We start from the raw sequence: 22521 nt of genomic DNA on the forward strand, positions 1-22521 counted from the left end.
ATGCCCTGGGCTACCAGCAAGTTGCAAACCCATGAATAAAAATTTACAGGACCAAAAATTACATCTCTACTTTTCCTGTCCACTGCCTTAGTGTTCACATGAGGATTGTTACCAGCACCACAAACACCCTTCTTGCCACACGTATAGATAGATAAACCCTCAACAGAAAGCCTGTCTGTATGCACCAGTATGGCAGTCAAGGGTTGAATGAGATTTCAAAGACAGCTTTGGAAAGGCACTATTACAAGAAGCTTGCGAAGAAAAAGAGGCAACCACTCACTTCATGAACATGGCGATGTAACATGAACAGACTTTTGTGGGGTATGCCAGAGGCCAGAACTACAGAATGTCATTTTCTATAGTGCTCAGCACCTCTCCTTGAGACTGAAGCACTGAAATCCCCCACAGACCTTGGAGTTCTCCAGAAGGTCCGTCTGTGAACAGGCAGAGTTTGAATGCTAAGTCACAGGGCCATCTGGAATGGAGGGTCGTTTCTAAGCCCTCTTTTCAATGCAGCCTGCCAGCTCCTTTCAGGATCAGTTAAACAGTTGGCTTCCCCACATCTGCGCTGGGAATTGCCATGTTCTGAACACTCACATTTTGTCCCCTGCCCTTCCAGTTCCCCTTGTTATTCCTGGTCCCCATCTCTGCCTGCCCATGTTGAAACAGCGACCCTCTGTTCATCTGCTCGTAACAGAGCAGTGGGACATGCATCCTGCAGTCACAACACAGCCTTCCTCCACCAAGTGGGATGGGAACCCATCCAACACCCCCCCCAAAGCCTCCAGTTCGTTGCGTGCTTAGAGATTTCAGAAATAGAGGGTTACACCACTAATGCGTACCGCACCCTTCAATGACTAAACACAACTGTCAGCCAGGCTGGGGTCATGTAATCAGAACCAGTCCTCCTCACATGTCCAGTGTCAGCTTCAAAGAGTACTATGATCAGCCTTTTTTCTCATTTACAAATTTCCCTCACTCCTCAACTAAATTCAGCCCTTAGCTGGGTCTCCAGCATGTCCTTCCTTACACAAACTGGCTTACCTTAGCAGTAACACACTCTCAGGAGTCACGGATTAATGCGTCCCAGGTGAGGGTCTGTTTGTGACCTGTAAAAAGAGAGATACCTTGTTCACTCTAGTGGACAGCGAGGATATTTAACACCATACCTCATCACTGTGCCTTGGGCCAGGGTGCAAACACTCCAGAGAAGGCAGAGCAATGGTGAGACCAGAATCACAGCCTCCCTAAAGGAGCAGACGCGCTCAGCCAGAACGGAGGACATGGGCTCCCGATGCGTGCCTCCTGCTGCAGGGCAGCCTGCTGCTCCCAGCAGACACAGACCTTGTCCAGCACTGCAGATCCACCCCGCAGGATGTAATTGTATCTGCCAGTGTTTTTTGACCTGCAGTCTGCAGGATGTCGGGAGGGTGTAATAAAGGAAAACAAGCAAGCCAGCCAGAAGCAGATCCACTAACAGATATGCAAGATCCTAGCATTTTAGAAGACTGCACAGAGAACAACTGCAAACTCACGTACACTTGCATTGTACAGGAACACTCGGAGAGCTCCACTGCACATCATCTTACCAGTCTCAGAAACACCCACTTGCAAAAGACAGACCGGCTTTCCTGCTGGTCTAAGTGGGCATCACTCAGCTGAAGCCAGGGGAGACATTAGACTTATACCAGCAAAAACTCTGGTACACTCCGATTTCCCTGTGCTGAGACAATGGCCAAGTATCATTTTTAAGATAACAGCACTAGACCAACTGAACTGGCAACACTTAAAATATTCTGCTGTCTGCAGCCACCCTTTAGGTGGTACAAAATTTTCCAAGAAATGAGAGAGGGTGAGGGGAACAAGTAAGATGAACCAGCCCCTGGGCTAAGAATTTATGGACTATCAACGTGAAGTGAATATTTACAGCTATATTATTTATAAAACCCTCGCAGGCAGGGTTTATAATGGGAATGCAGATTCATCTTAATGGTAGAGCTCCAATTGAGGGAGTTTAATTACTGCTTTGACATCCACTGCTGCATGCCCAGCCATGCCATCCTCTCGGCAGCTTTCTTCATTTGTGCCTATTACACTTGGCGTAGGAGGCTCCATTTCCCTGAAGCCTTACAGTTAAGGGAGACATTGGCATGATGTCTTGGTACACTCCTGGCTCACATCCAGCTGTGTCTGTGACTGTCTGTCCTTCAGGACTGATCCACTGCTTGGGTTCTTTGGTTGCTTGTGGGTATCATCTGTGTACACACAGTGATAGGGCTGTAAAGCATTGATTCATTCTTCCTTTCTCCACCAGGTCTGTAGCCAGGGTCTCTTTGGTATTGTGCTTTCTGCTCTATTCAAGCATATCCAGAGCAGGAAACCAGCTGTGTCTGTGACTGTCTGTCCTTCAGGACTGATCCACTGCTTGGGTTCTTTGGTTGCTTGTGGGTATCATCTGTGTACACACAGTGATAGGGCTGTAAAGCATTGATTCATTCTTCCTTTCTCCACCAGGTCTGTAGCCAGGGTCTCTTTGGTATTGTGCTTTCTGCTCTATTCAAGCATATCCAGAGCAGGAAAGAAGCTTGGGGTTAAGATGCCACACCTCTGCCAGCTATGGCTCCATCCCTGCTGGTGATGTATGTGTGTACACCCAGCTTTTTTTTCCTCTCTCTCTCTCTTTTTTTTTTGAGCTCTCAGTGCATCCTTCACTGGGTGATGCCTGAAGCACACATTCAGTGGAGCAGCGCGAACATATGGGGCACCCATTTGCTTATTCATTTCTGCTGGCAGCAGCATACAGAATGGGCATAGGACTTGTTTCCTCCCTTAGCTGAGCCCTCCTTGTCAACTGAATCAAACCCAGCACTATCGCTATTAGGGAGCTTTTTTGTTCTACATTTTACTCCTGAGGTATTTTTTTCTGCCCTTGGGGTATTTTCATGTGAATATGGGATCTCTCTTTCCCAGATGCTTCCCCCGCCCCCCAGCTCTGTAGTACCTCCTGATTGTAATAACTGTGTCATATATTAGATCTTAGCTTCCTCTTAGCAAGAAACAGCTTAGTTCTTTGCAGTATCATCCATCTGGCCCCTGGGGAGGCTTTTTGTTCCCAGGGATGCTGAGGTTTCTTCCAGCATGTCCAAAGGTGCCCCATACTCTGGTCCATGCAGGTAAGTTGCATGGACCACAGACATTCCCTAGCTCACACTGTGGGAGATGGGAAGAGGACTTCCCCATGACTGTCATGTAGAGCTATCTATAAATTTACCATTACACCCTAAAAGGCAATACTGCCAGTGCTTAGCACTTACTGAGAACTTCAAAACACAGCTAAACTCATGCTGATGGGCAGGACTTTTGCTTAGCCAGCCATCACCAGGGTGTATGGCACTATCTAAATACCAGAGAAAGGTTTGATTCTTCCAGAAAAGCTGAGATTGGAGAAGCAGGTTTAGAGCCAGCCTTCCTGCTTGGCTCCTTCAGCAGATTCACACATAGAGGCTGATAAAACTGTGAGTTTCTCTGGAGCTAATTCTCTCTGGGCTCCAGCCAGCCTGGAAATGATACCGCTCTCACCTTCTGTGGTAGGTGGAAACAAGGCGATCAGTCCTTAGGCTGGCTAGCTCAACTTAACACTGCATCTCATTCAGCTCTCTGGCTGTCCACACCTCCCATCGCAGTAATGCTGGGTCAGACACAGCTTCTTCACCTTTGTTGGGTAGTTTCCTGTATTGAGCAACCAGCTGGCACCTCATGGGATTTACTTTCTGCTTTCAAAACACCTCATGGTTATAGCTCCAAGGGAGCCTGTGTATCTGACTGACCGTGTTTTTCTTGTAGGACCTGGGACTAGAAGGAACATTCCTCAGTGAAGTGCTCTACAAAAATGCGACTTTCCTCAACTTGGTGGATCCCATCTCCCATGACTTGCTGATGAGCCTTGCTAGAGATCTGCAGTGTCCCAAAAAGGTGAACCCTTCTCTCAGCTCAATGGACATTTTGCGACATAGCGCTGATGCAAAGAGAGCCCTAATGGGGTGGCTGGTGCTCGGTGGTGCTCTGCAATCCTTCAGAACCAGCCAGTGTATGCCCTTGGAGTGGTAGCATATAGATTGTTGTGCATATTTCTGCAGAAATCAGTTAAAACTACCTCAGAACATGGATGCAACTGAAGGAGGGGGTGGTTATGCACACAGAAATCAGGAATCTATTTTTTGTGCCTTGATGACAGGGTACAGGCCAGATAAAAACATATGGGGTGGATAGTGGTGCCATATTCACTGGTATGCCCCAGAGGTTCAAAGCTGCTAGCTTATGGGCGGTTTATGGGGCTGCAGAGGGGAACAGATATCTCTGCACCTCTGGCCAGGCTGGTGCCTCTGCAGGAGGAGGACAAGAACCTCTCTCTTCCCAGGCCCTTTGCCATATGTAACTTCCCTAACCCAGCATTACATCCTCCCCCATAACTTCCCAGATCTCTGAGTAAAGAATGGTACTGTAGGAATATATTGCAACTCAGGGCTCAAGAAGCAAATGTGTTACGTGCACAGTATCCCTGCACTGCTCCAGCACTTTTCTTCAAAGAATCAGGAGAGCAGAGTCAAAGAAAGGCAAGGCTGAGTGCAGACAAACATCACAGATGCCACAGTCCTACTGCAACACCAGCATCTACTTCTGTTACCCTTCGCCACCACAAATACTTGGATTTGCACTACATCCGTTTGCTCATCAGGCTGGGCAAGTATCATGTTTGCTTTATAAGGCGAGCCATAGAGTGAATTTCTTTATTCAAAGAGAGATATTAAGTACACACAGCTCAGAGCAAGCAGCGGCACCCTAGGGAATACACTGAATGCCTGGTGTAGATTAGTAGCATTTCTAACCTTGTTCTGCCATCTCCTGAGGCTCTCTGAAAACAATTAACCAGTCAGGTCTCAATAGCCAAACTACATTTAGCCAAAGTTTAATCACCATTATTGGACTGCTATGCAGCCTGAAAAATCTTCTTTTCAAGTGTAATTTTTGTGCAAATTTTATAAGCATCTAAAAAGGAAGGGGGCGGGTTGCAGCATTAGTATCTCTTAACCATACTTCATTTGACCTCATCTCCAGCTGTTCTACCAGACCATCTCCAACCTCATGCTGTGCAATGCCCTTCAGGGGAGGTAGCATGAAGGGACATTACCCTACTCCAGTACCCAGGTGCCTAGCAGATAACATACTACAATTTTTATATACCTGCATATCCCCCTCCCCCTCTATTTTCATGTCTTATAGATGCACATGCTTATCTGTACTGACACACGTACCATTATATAGATAAGATTTTCCTCATTCCTAAGGAAGATGTTGAACACCTGAGCTGCCCGTCAAAGCCAACAGGAGTTTAATTAAGGGGTTGGAGAGACTCAGCACCCTGCAGCACCAGCCCCCTTCCCAGCACAAACATTGGCAGACCACATCCCCTCTCCGACCCTGGCTGAGCATCTGGTGGATGTAACTGCATTACAGGCAAGCCGGCTGAGTGCAATTCCCAGTCTGTCAATGGAAATTAAATCAGTGAGGACACAGGAAGGAACAGGAGGGTAATTCTCAGTTGTGAGCCAAAAAACACTTGCAGAGCCTTGTGCCAGCTTCTGTGATGAAGCCTGGTGTGGACGTGCACGCACTTGGAAAGGTTTGCTGTTGTAGGTGACAGCAGGGTGCCATTTGCAGCCTTGTCAGCACAGTAGTAGTCTAGAACAAGGCACCTAACCCAAGGGCACGGGCCAGTCCCTGTGGGGTTCCTACGGGAGCTGGGACAGGGATCAGGGGGTGTTCAGCTGAGCACTGAGGCTGGGATCCCTCTCCACTTAGCACAGCAAAATGGCCACATGCTGGCAGTGCATCCCTGGGGAGTTCAGCTGATTCAGTGACTGCTTAGGCAAGTCACAGTACAGCACTTTAACCGCTTGCAATAAAGAATAAATTAGCATATTCCCTGACAGCTTTACTATATGTTTACCTATCAAATCCCTAAATGCACATGTTGCACCACAGCTGGAGGGCTGAGGAATGGGAATGCAGGTGTCTGTCAGCATTTGGAAAATACGATAGAGGGGGCAGAAATCCCAGCCTTCAGCAGCTGCTATTTGCCATTCTGCTTCACTAGAGGAAGAGAGGTGCCGTTCAAAGTCATGGCGATAGAGAACAGGTGCAACAATAAGCCCAGAAAAGTAGCAACCATCTTGGTGCCATCTTTTCCTGGTAAAAAGGGGCTGGAGGGAACTGCTGGCATTGGGAAGCTCCCAAACTCAAACCTCCAGGAGCAGAATAGACTGCAAGGAAGTAAGATGGAGTGTGGAGAACTCACTGGTTCCCTGCCCTGGCATCTCCCAGCTGGAGCATGGGAGGGAACAGAGGGTGTTGCTGCAGGAGGAGCAGGGATGTCCCAGGGCACATCTCTCCCAGCAAGAAGCTCCTGGGGGATGGGGCAAAAGTGCTGACTGCTGAACTTTCCACCTGAGGGGAACAGATGGTCAGTCCAAAGACAGTATGCAGGTAGAGTTTGGGAGGCATGGCAACAAGGTAATTGTTGTACCTTGTAACACATTGTGTACTCCTGTAACACAATGAGTTGGCAGCTTCTCTGCCCAGCTGCGGATGGGTGCTGCTGAGGATACAGCAATGAGGAGCTGAGACACCCTTGCTGTCACTGCGTTGGGCTTTTTTGAAAGCAGAGAACTTTTGAAGAAAAGGGCTTAGGGGGTCCCTGCACAGAGCCCTTCTCACATTTTCAGCCACCCCTGCGTTCCTGGGTGTTGCCTGGCCTAGAGCAGGACCCCCTGCCACAACTCTAGAAGATAACCCCCTCTTCTGAGCTCTACTTGCTCCTTGGTAGGGTGTGAAATTGTAGCCCCACTCTGGGCAGGAACATGCTGGCTGGGCTGGGTCCTTCCTGGCAGTGCAGAGCTCTTACTGCTCCTCCTCCACCTCAGGAGGAGACGGCATGTGGCACAGAAGCAACTCAGGCCTTCTCACCATTCCTCTTCCACCCTTTTTTCCTCTTCTCTTCATCTCCTCCCCTATATACATTCCCCTGCTCCACTACCACCTCTGTTCCTTTCCCCACCTCTGTCCTCCCCCTTGCCTCTTGTTCTGCTGTGGTGCACGCAGAGGCTAAGCTGTCCCTTTGCTTTCAGGAATATGACCCCTGGAAATCCTCAGACAGGATCTGCAGGCAGCTGATTTATCACCTAACTCCCCACTCGAAATGGCACCGGCACGGCATGCCCCGGAGGAAGTCCCAAGTGTGGTAAGCAGCCTGGCAGGGATAGTGTGGATGGGCATGGAGGGGGATCTGCCAGGAGAAACTGTGCTGCAGCCAAGCACCATCCCAGTCTGCCACTACTGCCTTCTCAGAGAAAGGCAGGGCTGAAAACCTGCATGGCAGCCTCTGCTCAGTCTTTTAGAAAACCTCAGCCAAATGGTGCAGGGTCAGTGCCAATGACCCTCTCCCTGTTCTGGTTTGCTATTTACTCCTTTTTATGTAGTCTTACAGTTCCTCAAATTCTCCCAAGAGCGTTGAAATCAATCCCACTGAAACGGTGATTGCACAGCACAGACAACCCTCCAGGCAGGGCTCGCAGGGTGTTTGGCCCTAGGAGCATGGCTAAAGCTGGCAGCCTTGCAAATACACACACCCGTGTGCCAAGCTGAGCTGGCCCCCAGCTCTGCATCCCACTTTGTCCCTGTCTATCCCAGTATAACTTCCCTGCCTATGGGGAAGGTCTCCCATTATGAGGCACTACCACAAGCTGACCACCCCATTCAGTAGGATCCACTTTGGGGTGGCTGGCAGAGAGGTGACCATCCTTACCCACCTCCCTGCTTCTCAGCCAGGACCAGAAGAGGGACTGGAGATGATGCAGAGCCTCACACACGGGGAACCCGACTCAAGGCACATTGGCCACAGACAGCTACGGGATGGCAGCTGCTTTCCACTACTACAAACATATTCAGACACCCACACTTGTTCTTTCCTTGATGCTTGCTGGCTCTTCTAACCAGATAAAGAGCAATCCTTACTTCTTTTAAATCTACCCCTTCTCTCCTCATTTTCTTTGAGCAAAGCCTGTTCCTGTGACACAGATCACCAGTGGTGAAGAAAAGACAGAGAAGTGACTTAAAGAGGAGCTCACGTCAGCCCCATTAGCTTCACAGGAATAAATGCAGGATTGGGTAAAAAGAAATGCAAAATTGGCAGCTGTCATGGTTTAACCTCAGCTGGCAACTAAGCACCACACACCTGCTCGCTCACTGGGATGGGACAGAGAATTGGAAGAGTAAAAGTGAGAAAACTCGTGGGTTGAGATAAAGACAGTTTAATAGGTAAAGCAAAAGCTGCACACGTAAGCAAAGCCGATCAAGGAATTCATTCTTCAGCCATCTCCAGGAAAGCAGGGCTCCATCATGTGTAACAGTTGCTTGGGAAGACAAATGCCATCACTCCGAACGTCCCCCCTCCTTCTTCTTCCCCCAGCTTTATATGCTGAGCATGACGTCATATAGTATGGAATATCCCTTTGGTCAGTTGGGGTCAGCTGTCCCAGCCGTGTCCCCTCCCAACTTCTTGTGCACCCCCAGCCTACTCGCTGGTGGGGTGGGGTGAGAAGCAGAAAAGGCCTTGACTCTGTGTAAGCACTGCTCAGCAGTAACAAAACCATTCCTGTGTTATCAACACTGTTTTCAGCACAAATCCAAAACATAGCCCCGTATTAGCTACTATGAAGAAAATTAACTCTATCCCAGCCAAAACCAGCACAGCAGGACTCTAAGAATGGTCTTGGGCTTTCCCGAGGCTTTTGGAGTCTTTGATGCATGTGCCAGCAACTTAAAATCCCCCATGGGAATTGACATTTCCATCATACCTTTCGTTCTGACTCTGAGGCAGATCCTCAGTGCATCTTAAGGAATAAAATCCCTAATACCATGATTTGCAGGCCATCTGCCTCCCATACCTGTGACCCCACTTTGCCACTGAATCTGAGCCCTCTGTGACTTTCAGTGCTCTCATCCCCAGCACCCCATAGGGCAGGACTGTTTGTGCCAGTTTGCAGGTGGGAACCACAGCACAGAACAAGACTGAGGGACCAGAGCTGAGCGAGTCCTTTTCCAGACCCATTCAGTTAGATTACATTTTCCCTATGGGATCCTGCAGAGTGCTGGAGATGCAGGACACAGAGCAGGTCTGACCTCGTCCCCATCCCCTCCCAAGATAAAGAAGAGAGGCTTAAAGAAGTGCTGGAGACGGGGAGAGCTCTAGAGAGGGTGGCTGTCTCCATTCCTTTTCAAGCTCTCTTTTGCTGAAACCCAGCCTTTCCAAGTGAGAAATCCCTCCCTGCCGCTACCTAACTCAACCCTCTGCTCCCACACTCCTGTTTGCAGGCAGAACAAACCTCTTCTCCAGTTGGAGAGTCAAACTGGAGGTGTTCCCTCTGATTGCACAGCCCAGGAAGAGCAGAGGACTGCCTGCTGCAAACTCATCGCTTACTAATGACGCAGGGAGCAGGTCTGCGGCCAGAGGAAGAGCTCTGGGCCCCATGAGCCCAAGTCCCACACACATGGGTCAGGCCCAAAGTATTGGCCAGGTACAGAGCATCTGTGTGCACAAGCAGGGAGAGGGCAGCAAGACAATGTGCAGTGGAGGGAAATATGGGTCTAAAATGGATGGCCCTGCCTGGCAGCCAGGCCCAGCTGCAAGGTGTTACATAAGGCATGAAATAATTTTGATTAAATATTAAACAGCAGTGGGAGTATTTTACTATAACCTCTGTCTCTGAACCTGTGCCCTTGGCTTGCACCCTTCCTGCCTCCAAGGTCCCGTAAAAAGCATGGGTGTAGCAGCAATACGTTGAAGGCATTTCTAAAATCTAGTGGGGATTTGGGACAGCAGGGAGGAATAGTGTGTGGAGACCACATTCATGAACTGAATTCTCTCGCTTTTTGCAGTCTCCTGGGCTTTGACTTCTGGCTTTCACAGAACTGATGCAGGACCCCCTTGTTCTCTCCTGAAATGCGATTTCTGCTTTCTGGCAGCATGTCAGATGGGTCCAGGAGATAATTAAACAAGCCCAGCAATACAGAGAGCTTACAGCATCTGCCAGGTTTTAATTATGTTTGAGCTGTTATGGAGATGTGGTATGGGCGATGGAAAGGATCTGCAATACTGGAGACAGATCGCACATCAGGTGTTCCTCCCCACCGCCAAATAGCAAATCAGTGGGTCAGGAACAAGCTAACTGTAGTTATGTCCCCATCTACTCTCAGTGGAACCCAAAACATCCAGCAAATACAAACCTGAGCCACCCATGAACTCATAAAGCGGAAAGGATAAGATAGATTTCTTCAAGCACTCCTGTTTTGGTACACAGCAATGCCAGAACATCTGGAACTGTAAACTCTATTAAGAACCAATCATACTTCCACCAAGAAGGAACAGCCTTATGCTATTCATGCTATAGAGCCCAACCAGATACTAAATATTCACAAATAGACTAAGTCATCAAAACATCAAACACGGGAGCCACTTCTGTGGTATTTTGATAGATGCAGAATTTTTGGATGTTATTAATTCTTGTTTTCAGAAGTCTTGAGGATTCCTTAATTCAGCATTGCACGAGAACTACATGTTCTAGGGGTAACATCCAGGGGATGTGTCACTTTTTGAGGGCAAAGCCACAGTGGACTGCAATTCAGAGTGGAGAGGGAGAAGGGTACCAGGTGAAAGCAGCATTTGTCTGAAGAGCTAGATTACAGCCTAGTACTGCAGTCAAGAAGCTGTGGATTACAACTGGGTTGTCTTGGCAAAGTCATGTCAGGGAACCTTATGTATCTTCCACTTGCATCGTCCCCAGAGCTGGCTACTTCAGTGTAACTGCTTCCTTTCTTGAGGGCAAAGGATCAAACCTGAATCCACAAAACATGCAGGCAGTAAACACAGAGTGATCTTTACAAGCAGGGTGTTCGTGGCACAGAAAAAACCCAAGATTTTTCACAGTGACTGGTTCTGGAAGAGCAAAAGCAGCTATGTGCATGGAGTTAATAACTCCCAAACTGTATACGTCTAGGCTTTCCTTTTCACAAGTCTCACCACCATTTTACTTTGCTCATCTGAGTGAATTTCAATTTGAAACATCTTGGCTAATCCAAAGCTGGGTGGAGAACAGAATATCCCTTCTGGGCTCATTGCTCCGTTTCTCAGATGTTGATGTGCATTGCTCAGACATTGCAGCATTAGATGCACTTTTAAAATGCAATGAAAGCACTGCAAGGAAACAGCTCTAAAAGCTTTGGATCTTTGGGTTTTTTTGTTTTGTTTTGTTTTTTTCCCCCCTCCTTGAAAACATCGCTCAGGGCTGCAGATGACGGCTCTGGCAGATTAGATCCTAGCCTTCACATGGCATGAGGTGAATATTAACTAGAGCTTCATGTCACCCTTATGCAACAGGGTAAATAGGCACCATAATTCCTGCTTTAGAGATAGGAAGCCAAGTTAGAGAATACCAGTCAAGTTAACTAAAGCCACATGGTAATAGTCACATGGGAGTACAGGAACTGCCTCACACAATGTTTTCAAGAAGCTGCTGCTCACAGAGATGTCAGCTGGACAGACAGTTTAAGGTCTGACAAGGACATAGCCTGATAGCTGACATTTACAGTGAGGAGGTAGCATTATTCCCTGCTTTGCAATATAGACCTAAATAATGAGGGGAAACAACCAGAGGTCTTGGGCAGATCAAGTGGCAGCAGGAGGAAAGCCAAGGGTTCACAGCTCCCTTGAACACACCTTCAAGGACAGAGTGAAGATGACAGCAGAGCCAGGAGGAGGAGAGGCACTCAGCTGCATCATGACCTACAGTTATCCATGTCCCATCCCAGTTGCAGCGGGAGGGTGGTAGGAGAAAGGCCACCTTTGCACTCCGTTCTCCCCACAGGTGATCAAAAGAGCTTGGGTGCAAGGATGGAGATGTGACTAAGGGAACCCTCATGGAAGTGGCCTGTTTGTGCACTGCCTCCATCTTCACAGAGGTGCTGGGCCCAGCCTCAGAACAGCTTGGCCTGGGTTAGTCTAGGTCAGTGCTTTTGAAGCTTCTCTTTCTTTTTTCATGTCTCACTAGAGGCAGCTAAAGCCAACCCTGCATAGCAGCACTCTGTGCCACAGGGAAGCAAAGCAAGCAGATTATGCTAAGCAGGCGATTAAAAAGCCCAGAGTCGATCCCCTAAATCACTGCTTAAATCAGAGAAGCCATCCAAACATGCCTGTCACTAGGTTCTATGCAAGGAAGAGCAGCCAAGAGATACCTGACTCATGGCTAATGAGCCACTACTGGCAGTGCCTGTTAATGAAGGAGGGGATGCACAGTGATGGGAGTCTCTGGCAACAGGAAAATTTTACATTTGGAGGCAAATTAAATGTAAAAATAAGAGGGAGAGGGGGAGGGGGAGAAAGCTGGTAATTCCCCAGAGAGACAGGCAGGGAATAGTAGGCATCCCTCATTACTGAAGTCCTATCTGACTTACCATCTCCTCCCAGCCTCTCTCCGTAGCATGGAGACAAGGAAACGAGGCTGGGGCTCCAGGAACCTGAACATTCTTGGGCTGAACAAGCTCCTCCAAACTCCACAAAGCTAACAAGAGGTCAAGCACCGCTGTGGCTGCTGCAAGTCCCACTAGAGCAACAATCAGGAGCCATTACACCCCTTCCCTGCAGCCACCAAAGAATTTAGCTGATAAGCAAGATGCTGAAGGGATTCAGTGCTAATAAAAAAGTATGCTGAGCCCTCAGCTTCATGGACTCAAAGAAGCACCTGGAAGAGGGTCTAAGGGTTAGGCCCCTTGGGACAGGTCCTGGAGACAAACAACTAGCAATTAATTTCAGGTCTCCTAATTGTTTCATCTCAAGACAGCTCTGAATTTGCTTACATTAGCTGAGTTGCCAGGAGGCAGGAACAGTGACTGAGCCTTATGTGGGGAGAGGAAGATTTTTGTCCCAGCCCACATTTCTGATTGAGAGATAGAAAGCCTTCTCCCGACAGGTGCAGGTCCCTCAGACTCCTACCCTGTCTGGACTGATCCTGGGTGGATCTCAGATGGGCAGGCTCATGGTGCAGCCTGGGGACTGCTGGCTAATGCCAGCTGAAGAGTAGAGTTGGTATCTAGGGAAGGGATAAGTGGGAGAAAGGCCAGACCCCAAGGAGGGAGTCGAGAACAATGCAAGGAACAACTACTTTCACATGAGAAACAAGGAGATGTACCTAGAAGAGCCCTCATCCCTCAGGAAGGCTGGACTAGGGTTGCAAGCAAGGCACTGATCCCTTATACACAGGAGGGCAGGCAGGCACTGTTCCTCACTCGATGCTGTATCTAGCTCCAGGCAGGCGGTAGGGGACAGACTGCTGATTGCCTTTGCTTCTTGCTCAAAGTTTCACAGAATTTCTCACTTGCAGCCATTTCTCCAGCATGTGAGGGAGTGGGGGTTTGTTTCCTCTCTAAGCTTGTTGCAGATAATACAAACACAGTCTGCTTCCCTGCATCCAGGGTCCAGATCCTTGTTAGATGCAAATCCCCACAATTATAAATCTGCACACAGCACCAGTTGTGGTAGCATTAGGTTAATCCAGCCTCCAGTGCTTTGCAGTCCTCTGCCCACAAGTCCCATGGGCATCAAGAGCCACGTCGCTAAGTAGCTGTTTTGTCTCACACAAAGAAAAAAAGCTTCTGCAGCTGTAGCAATCTTTAAGCCTATTTTACTTGCAGAAATTAGGGGATAATAGATGACCTATTTCCCTGGAAATAAACCTGGCATTTTCTCAGCTGCTGCACAAGTATCTGAGAGCTTGGTGTCCTGTGTACTGTGCTTACCCTCCTACCCCCCTCCCAAGAGAAATAGAGCTTAGCAGAGCTCCAAAAAATACCAGCTGTCAGATAATTCAGAGTAAAGCATCTACCCACGTTTCCCTGTCCCTTTTCTGACAGCAGATATATTTATCTCTAAAGCAATAGAGAAGGAGTGGGCAGCTGTTCTGTGCCCTGCCCCAGAGATGGTATTTAGCTGCACCTCTTGAAGCTGCACAGAAACACCAAGGAGTAGGGGAGGAGAGCTTCCAGGGTTCACAGCATGCGTGGGGCATCAGATCTCATGCTTCAGCACTTACCAGAGAGCTGAGGGCCTGGCTGCGGCATTAGGGGCTATGTCCACCAGGGCGAGGCTTCTACAGACACATCCCTACAAAAGGCATTTTTATAGGCAAGAGAACAACTTAAACACAGGAGGAGCCCACAGGAGGCCCACAGTCACCCTGGCAGGTACAGCAATGAGGGCAAAAGGAAGCAGCAAAAACACAGGAAAGGAAAGAAAAATAAGCCAGCAAAGGAGGGAGGAAGGGCTCTGGCACAGGACAGGAGGCAGGACGGTTTAAGCACATTCAGCCAGGAGCAGTCCAGTCTGGAGAATCAATTACGGGAAGATAATTCGTCTGCTTGATTAAAGCCTCCTTGGGGTATTGGCTTGCTGCTGGGGAGAGCAGCAGAAGGTACCTGCTCTGGTCAGAGCACGATCCATGACTTATTACTGCAGTCCCTGCAGAGCAGTCAACAGGAGGGGAGGCTTAACAGAGAAAGACAGGCAAGCACATTGCTTTTGTCCTTCTGACATTTCCCCTCACTTATCACTATTTGCACTCAGAGCCAAGTCACTCAAAAGGGGACCCCAAGAGCCATTAAAACTTACCCCCTGTTAAGAAAGCTGCTGTTGCTGACACAGCAGGAAAAATGGCACCTGAGTCCTGAGGCCCAGCACAGGGAGCGGTGCCGGCTCAGATATGCCCTCCAGTGGTCCCCACTCCACTCTGGTTCCCATCCCAAACTGGGAGCTCTAAAGCTTGTTCCTTGTGGCTTTACAATAGGAAGGTCAGAGGCGGCTTTGCACAGACTCAGATAAGGCTTGGGGCCAGGGGTGTGTGTTCCTATGTTTACGTCTGCTTTCTGCCCCCCGCCCAGGATCTGCCATGGGTTCACAGCACCAGGGAAGAGAATTTCCAGGAGCCACAGGCTGTGTTTGCACAAAACAGACACTGAAGTTATTGCTTCTATGCTTGTTTATCCTGTATCCCCTCACACCCCCAACAAAGTCTTACTCTAAACCAATACAGGCCAGAGAAGGCTTGTCTCATCTCTTGTACCAGCCCCCACTGGATTTAGGGGACTTTTTCCCCTATGCGGTCAGGTTTACGCTCAAGATTCATTTCTCCCTGCTTAATCTGACCAATATGAATGCACACGTCCACTGTGCATTTGATGCTTGGTTTTGCTAGGACAACAAGTACTCCATATCAAACACCCAGATAAAACATCCAGCACAGCTAAAGGGATAATGTGCTAGGGGAGACCTGAGACTCTTCCAGCTTTGAGACCAGTCCCTAATAGATTTTATGCAAGTTGAACCCTCTTTTGTGGTAGATTGTGCTACACCACTGCCAGTGGTTGGTGACAAACTATACAAAAAAAAGCACACATTGTTTTTCCAGGAGAGTGGAAGAAATACAGCTCCCAGGCAGCCTGGGCTGATGGCAAGCATCCCTTGGATTACCAGGAGAAGGGAGGCTAGCCCAGTGCCATCCCAAATACAGCATGCACAGTTCACAACTCCTAATTGCAGCAGCTAGGAGAATGCACTGCTGCTACAAGCAATGTGGTTGATTAATTATTCACAATCCTGTCTCTGGGGCCCCGATATTGGAGAGAATCTTCAAGTGAAGGCCCTTTGGAGAACTCACTTGTGTGCTTTCAGACCAATTATAATTGACCAGCACACCAGTCTCTGCTGTTTGACAGTACAGACAAGCACTGCTCCGCTTGCCTCTCCCGTGATCCACTAAGGAGTAGTCTGGGTCATATAAAGTATAAACATTTAGTAAGTAATACATAAGGCTCTTTTAAACCTTTATGTCTGGATATAAGTTAGTCCACGCTGTTATTACCTCTCTACCACGAGAGCTCATTAGCTCAAATGCATGCTTGCAGATACAACCTCAGCCTTGCACAGTGAATTCCCACAGGAAGCACAAGGACACATAGAAGTAGCCTGAACAAAGTGCTGCTAAACCCAGAGCAGGAATTTGTGGGCTTGAGAATTGACAGGGCAGGCCATGAGGTCTTTCTACCTCACGCTTCTACAAGGAAGCACAGCTACAGGTTTGCCAGTGTTGAATGTGCCCATGAAGGGCTGTTGCCTACACTGATGCACATTTATTCATTTGTGTTATCACATGCTCATAGGGGATTATGAAGGACTGAAATTTCCAGGATGCCATGAACTGCATATGTAAAGCAAAGCTATAGAGGCAGCGTCACATCCTCTCCACAACTGCAGAAGGGCCTGGCAACACTAAGGCTCATAGGGACATTCTCACCTGCCACGGGAGCTTCTGCGGTGCTGCAGCCTCCTCCAAGGAAATTGCATGTCCCCATGTACCCATTGGTCTCAGGGACTGGCTGTGCCACAGGTGTGCAGGACACTACAGAGAGCCAGATAGGAAGAGTGGGGACCTTCAAATTGGTGGTTAATTCTTAACCCACCCTGCTCCTCCCAAGCTTGACAAGGCACTTATAGACCCACTGAGCACATGATTAATGACACTAGTGGGGGTCCTACTAGGGCTCCCATATCCTTAAAGCTAGATGTGTCTGAAAGGACAGTAAGACCAATACCATTTACACCAAGGCATTAGGTTCTCATATGTTACACCAACACACATTTCTACTCAATCCCCACCAGCTCCTATAGCCCCACAGCTCCCACTTCTCACAGCATTCTTACAAGCCCACAGTTCGTTATAAAACTCCACATACCCAACATACCCCATAGCACAGCTTTGCCTGCTGTACAGCTTGCCTTCCTCCTCCTCCTCACTCCACTTGCCAGGCAGAGAGCAAAAGAAATGTCTGAAACCATCTCTCTAGATTTATTTTAGCACCTTTATGCCCTCCCTGCCTCCTCACAGCTGCAGCAGATCCCAGATGATCTGCTGACCACAGAGACCCAAATAGGCAGCCACTGGTGCTGCTTACTGACTAAGTGCTGCTTGGGAAGGCTTTTAAAGGGACATGCAGTAAATCCACTCCTGGAGTGCAGTTTGCCTATAGATTGTTTTCCTGATAAGATATCTGTTTCTCAGCCTTTTAACACTGCTGTCCTCTGCGGTAGCCCTGCAGCACAGTCTATTTGCAACAGACCTTGGCATTCACCTGGAAAGGTGGCACACAAACAGCCCACACACAGTGTGACTTAGAAAGTTTGCTTGCCTTGGTTATTTTTGCTTTCCATGCAGGAGCATCTGTACATGCATATACAGACAAACCCTTTGAAATGTGCTAGTGGAAGATACTTTAGCATCCTATGTTTAGCCAGTTCTGGCAAAGTTTATGTGTAAGTGCAGAGAATATATGGGAAAGCCCCAAAACACAGTCTGCCCAGAGGCATCGTGCAAACCTTGTGCTTGTTTCCCACATGAGCTCCATTAACCCTTTGCTTAACGTTCTCCCCTGTCCCAAGTGATCTGTCACTTGGATGAGAGGCAGATGAGCGTGGTCCCCTTAATAATCTCTCTCTCTCCCCCTTTCCGTCATTAGCCTGAAGACCAGCCTGCAGAAGAAGGTGAGCCAGGACTCCGTGGATTTGTCAGGGATCCCTCTGACCATGCGGGATGTCCACCGCATGGCCTACTACCTGCAGAACAACGGGGACCACCTCACCTCTGTGGACCTGAGCTTCACCGAGCTGAATGACGACATGGTACGCCTGCTGCTGCCCTTCCTCTGGGCACTACCCAAGCTCACTCACCTTTCCCTCAATGGCAACCGACTGACGCGGGCGACCATGAAGGAGCTGACTGACACCATGAAGGACATGAACAAGTTCCCTTGCCTGGCCTGGGTTGACCTCGGCAACAACGTGGACGTCTCCTCCATGCCGCAGCCATTGCTCGTGGGCCTGCGCAAGCGCCTCAGCCAGCAGACCACGCTGCCTACCATCTATGAGGCGCTTGACTGCGACTCAGAGATCTCCAGCGGGCATGAGGGCAGCCAGCCAGAGGACGAAGCAGCAGGAAGCACCCCGTCACGTGCTTTCTCTCAGCAGGGCTGTGAGAGGTGACTGGACAACAGGCCAGCACTGGCACACTGAAGCCACCCCAAGGAGAAGTCTTGAGTACAAACATCAAGCAGGGGGCCAGCTTTACTGGCTTCCTTTGGCTCTTTTCTCTTGCCTTCCCTGACATCTCCCCCCCACCTGCTGTGAGACAAAAGCCTGTCGTCCCCCCACAACGTGCTCCGCTCCCTCCCCTCACTGCCAAACCCATCGCCCACATTCCAGAGAGGAACCGGTGACTTACAGTGAACCTGGTCCCCAGGCAGGGTCTCACTGGAAGACGGGAAAAGACCTGTCGGAGTCAAGAATATCCTCCAGCAGCCATTGGGTTGAGGGAAAGGGTTGGGGGGGAACCTAAAACAGAAACAGGCTTGTAGTTTACTTCCTTTCTTCCTTTTCCTATGCACCTTGGAAACCTTGGGACCTGCAGCCTTGAGTGTGAAAGGAGGTACCCCAAGAGCCTAGCTGCTGTGGAGCTTAGTTGAAGGGCTCAGAGGCCAGAGCTGGAGCCCGGCAGTGTGTCTCCCTCTTGTGTCTGGCTCCTTTTGTTTTGTTTTTTTCCTATTGTGTGTTTTGTATTAACATCTGAACAAAGGGACTTGGTCAGAGACCATTGGATTGCATAGGCTGGGGCGGACACATGGCTTGGAACTGCAGCATCAGGATATTTGCTGTGTGACCGGGGTGAGAGGGAGGGGAAGGAGGTATGTGTTGGTGGGAGCATGGGGGATGGGATAAGTTGGGATGGGATGGGAGGAGGGGGGAGGAGAGGGAGGGGGAACAGTCTTGTGGATTAGCAGGATTGGTTTCAAAAACTGTGCTTTTGTACTAAAATTACATGTTCCAAGTGATATTGAGGAAAAGCAGACACCTAAGCGCGTAACTGTGGCACTAGAGGAGCAAGCAGTGAACGTGCCAGAGGTGGGCGCTTCTCAAACTAAAGCGCAAAGCTTTGGCTCCTCATGGCATATTGCATACCCTATAATACAGACATGACGTGAGCAGCTGCATCGCCATTTCCAATGCTGTCCAAAAACAAAATCACTGATGCAATATTCTAGTGTTTGCCACATTGCTCATGCTCTATGTAAACATAATAAACAGTTCTCTTGGACATGAGCGTGAAGCACTACGGAGTCTGAGTGTGTGGGTTGTTCACAAATCAAGCCAGCAGCCCAGACGCTGCAAGAACGTGGACCAGTAGTCCACACGCAGTGCCTGAGCAGAGCAGGAGAGGATCAGCCGGTACCATTCACATTGGTGAGAGTGGTTCATTCCTCTAAGGAAAGTGAAACATGGATGTTCATTTGTGGTAGGCTGCCGCCCTTCCTGTTGCAAGTTGCATCAATATTTTGTTGCAATATTTGCATCAATTATTTGTATCAATAAACTGATCAGACTTTAGCTGATAAGTCAAGTCCTCTCCATTATCTGTCCCCACAGGAATTCAGAGAGCAGATATGTTTTTGAAAGAGTTAAAAGTTAAAGAAATCAGGCATATTAAAAAACGCATATAAATCCTGGCCCTCCTAAATTAACAATGGTAACTTTGCCTTCCTCTGCTGATTCTCTCTGATTCTGGGAGTCTCAACACATATAAGCAACTCTCATATACTAACCCACACAAATCCATATGAAATAGATACACATTTTATGCTCCTTGCTGATTTTACAAGACATTGCAAGAAGCAAATTGGTGATATTTATCAAGTGATTTATCCCTTTGGACCAAGAGTGTGAGGGCACTGGAAGGTATCGGTGTCTCTGATCAACTGCCAAAAGCCCCAAATAAATCCAGTCCCCTGAGGACGAAAGCTGGATTTAGAGACACTGTGCTGAGTATGACAACCTGACACTGTAAATGCTGGACCCAGTCCTGTTCGTGCTCCAGTCACTGGAGCAGGACCTTGTAACCTTCATGTTGTTAACTTGCAAACAGAAGTGGTGTAAAGTCTCTGTCCTGCTGACCAGAAAGAGCAGAAGATACAACAAGGTAAAACAAGTATAGCTAGGGCCAGGTGCTAGCTGCCCCATCCTAGTGGAGGTGGAAGAGAAAAGGCCCTGCCACAGCCAGAATATGGTGTTTGGCCAGGAAGATGGGGAACAGGGAGTGCAAATGTAGCCAGGCCCCAGAATAACCCAAGGTGGGAAGGGAGCATGTGCTCCCCAGCACAGCTGTCACCCAAACACACTTTTTAACCCTTCTAGTGAATCTGGAGAAGTGGAGTAATTTCTATGGCAAAGACTGTATTTGGGGAGCATGAGATTCTTTTGCAAAAGGCAAAACGGAGCTGCTCAAGTGGCCATTCCCATTACTGGGGGAAGGCCGTGCTGCTTCCAGAGGTCACCGCCTGCCTTTCTTCTCACAACTCATTTTTTCCCTTCTCAGTGTGGTATCTGTTTCCTTCCCTGCTGTGGAAGAGATGGTATTAATTTTTTCTTTTTCTTCTTTTCCTTCCAAAATACCTTTCAGCAAAAATGAAAAGCATTTCAAATGCCAGCAAGATCTGCTTAAACTCTTGCAGTCTAAGCAGAGCAGCACCCTGTGCCAAGAAGAAAACTCGAGCATGAAGCATTTAAATGAAGGCTTGGAGCCGCCTGGTGAGTCAGTGGCATATCTAGAAAAAGGGAGCAGGAGTGCTGAGCATTCGGTCTTTGGCTCTGAGCACTGTCTCTGTGAGGCTCTGCATCAAGGCATCTTCACAGCCTTTCCATAACAGTGGCACCCCCCGAAATGAAGCAAGACCCACAGTGTGCAGCCCACCACTGATGCAGCAATTCCCTGCAGAGTCCCTGGCCCAGCGCCAGGAAGGATCTGTGGAACCTGTTTCCAGCCCTGCTGAAAGTTGTGGTTTTGGTCTGAGCTGTGCTAATCAGCAGGATGGAGATGAGACATTAGCCCCTTGCAAGGGAATTCTGTGCTGATAGCTAGCAATGCCTGGCTGCCAGCTGGAGATAAAGCATGGCTTAAAACAGACTAGTTCAGCTGAGCAGCTGTGGGATCTGTGTTTATTCCTCCATACTTGGTTGCTTTGCCATAGAAATCTCCCCATGGAGAACTGGTTCTGAATAAATACATGCAAATACAAATTATGAAGTCTTGGCCTAGGAAACTGCCACTGCTTCTTGGATGAACTCCGATGGGCTGCAACTTAGCTGTGAAGAAACTATCACACCACACCCAGCTGTTCCCTGCCAGCTCCTGACTGCACTGACAGGTGAAGGACTCTGCAGGAGCACAGTGGTGTGCATCCAGCTCCAGACCTGTGAAGTGCCCCAGTGCCCCCCTACAGATGAGATACATGCTCAAAGAGCAGGCCTGGTGGCCCCAAATCCAGAGGAGGCTATTTTCATAAAAGCTGAGTTCACAAATCAGAGAGGATGACACAACCCAAATGAGCTTTTCCTTGCACTGAATGGGAAAGCTCAGGGCTCTCAAAGGGGATTAAAGGGATGAGCTGCTAATTCAGGTCTCCCCACTGATACCCAGAGGGACCAGCTTTCTTACGCTCCTAAATTAGGGGCTGCCTGCCCTGCAGTGAGCTTCTGTCTCCTGCTAGATAACACAGCAGGAGAGATGGATCCCTGTCATACTCAATACTCTCCTCAATACCATACTTGCTGGTGCAGGGCTGTAACATCAGCTACTTAAAGCAGCACACACACTAGGCTATCTCCACCGTTTGCAGTTTCCCAGCCTCCTTCCCTCCCTCCCTCCCCATGCAGGATGCAGATGGTCAGCCTGTGATGGGACCTATGTCATGTAGCAGAGAGGAAGCTGCAGCTGCACAGGGTGGTATCACAGCCCCTTACCCACACCTGACCTCTCACCAGGTGATCAGTCTCACAATAGGTGTCAAAGTGAGATGTTTAAGCACACCTTTCAAAAGCAGTCTTCTGGAAGGAGAGGTCTTTGGGTGCAAAGCCATACCACACCTCCCCACTATCTTATTTTTCCCAGGCTTTATAAAATACCCCCCAGAAAACCCTCCTCCTCCTGCAGTTGCTTGGTCCCTTTTCAGATCTACCATCACATAGTGGCAGGGCATGAGACAGTGAACTCCCATCTCCACAGCTTTCTGCCTCGCACAGTACACCCTCTTGCATGCTCCCAGGGACACCTGCAACATCTCACTTGAAAACACTGGTGAGCACTGTCAGCTGGGGTTCTGCATGGGGTCAGGCAGACAGCAGAGAGCTCTAGCAGAGCCAGCTGGCAAAGCCCAAGCATAGGGAGGTGCACACATGTGGGGTTGCTGAGCAGCACCACAGGTAATGAAGCCATTGGTGCCAGATAGCAGAGGGAAGAAGGAACAGGCCATACCTTTTCA

The 22521-nt window shown here is 48.9% G+C and overlaps 1 protein-coding gene across 1 annotated transcript; it reads left to right on the forward strand.

Annotated features, from left to right (window-relative positions):
* Positions 1-2157: 2157 nt before the first annotated feature.
* On the forward strand, positions 2158-18327 carry LRRC75B (leucine rich repeat containing 75B; the record flags this gene model as incomplete). Its single annotated transcript, XM_009583958.1, has 4 exons — positions 2158-2185; positions 3842-3972; positions 7185-7297; positions 17674-18327. Coding segments are annotated over 4 exons (795 nt in total), but the record flags the coding sequence as incomplete, so codon positions are not given.
* Between the last annotated feature and the right edge of the window lie 4194 nt (positions 18328-22521).

Source organism: Fulmarus glacialis, unplaced genomic scaffold (genome assembly GCF_000690835.1).
Source record: "Fulmarus glacialis isolate BGI_N327 unplaced genomic scaffold, ASM69083v1 scaffold20810, whole genome shotgun sequence".
In the NCBI taxonomy this organism is placed as follows: domain Eukaryota; kingdom Metazoa; phylum Chordata; class Aves; order Procellariiformes; family Procellariidae; genus Fulmarus; species Fulmarus glacialis.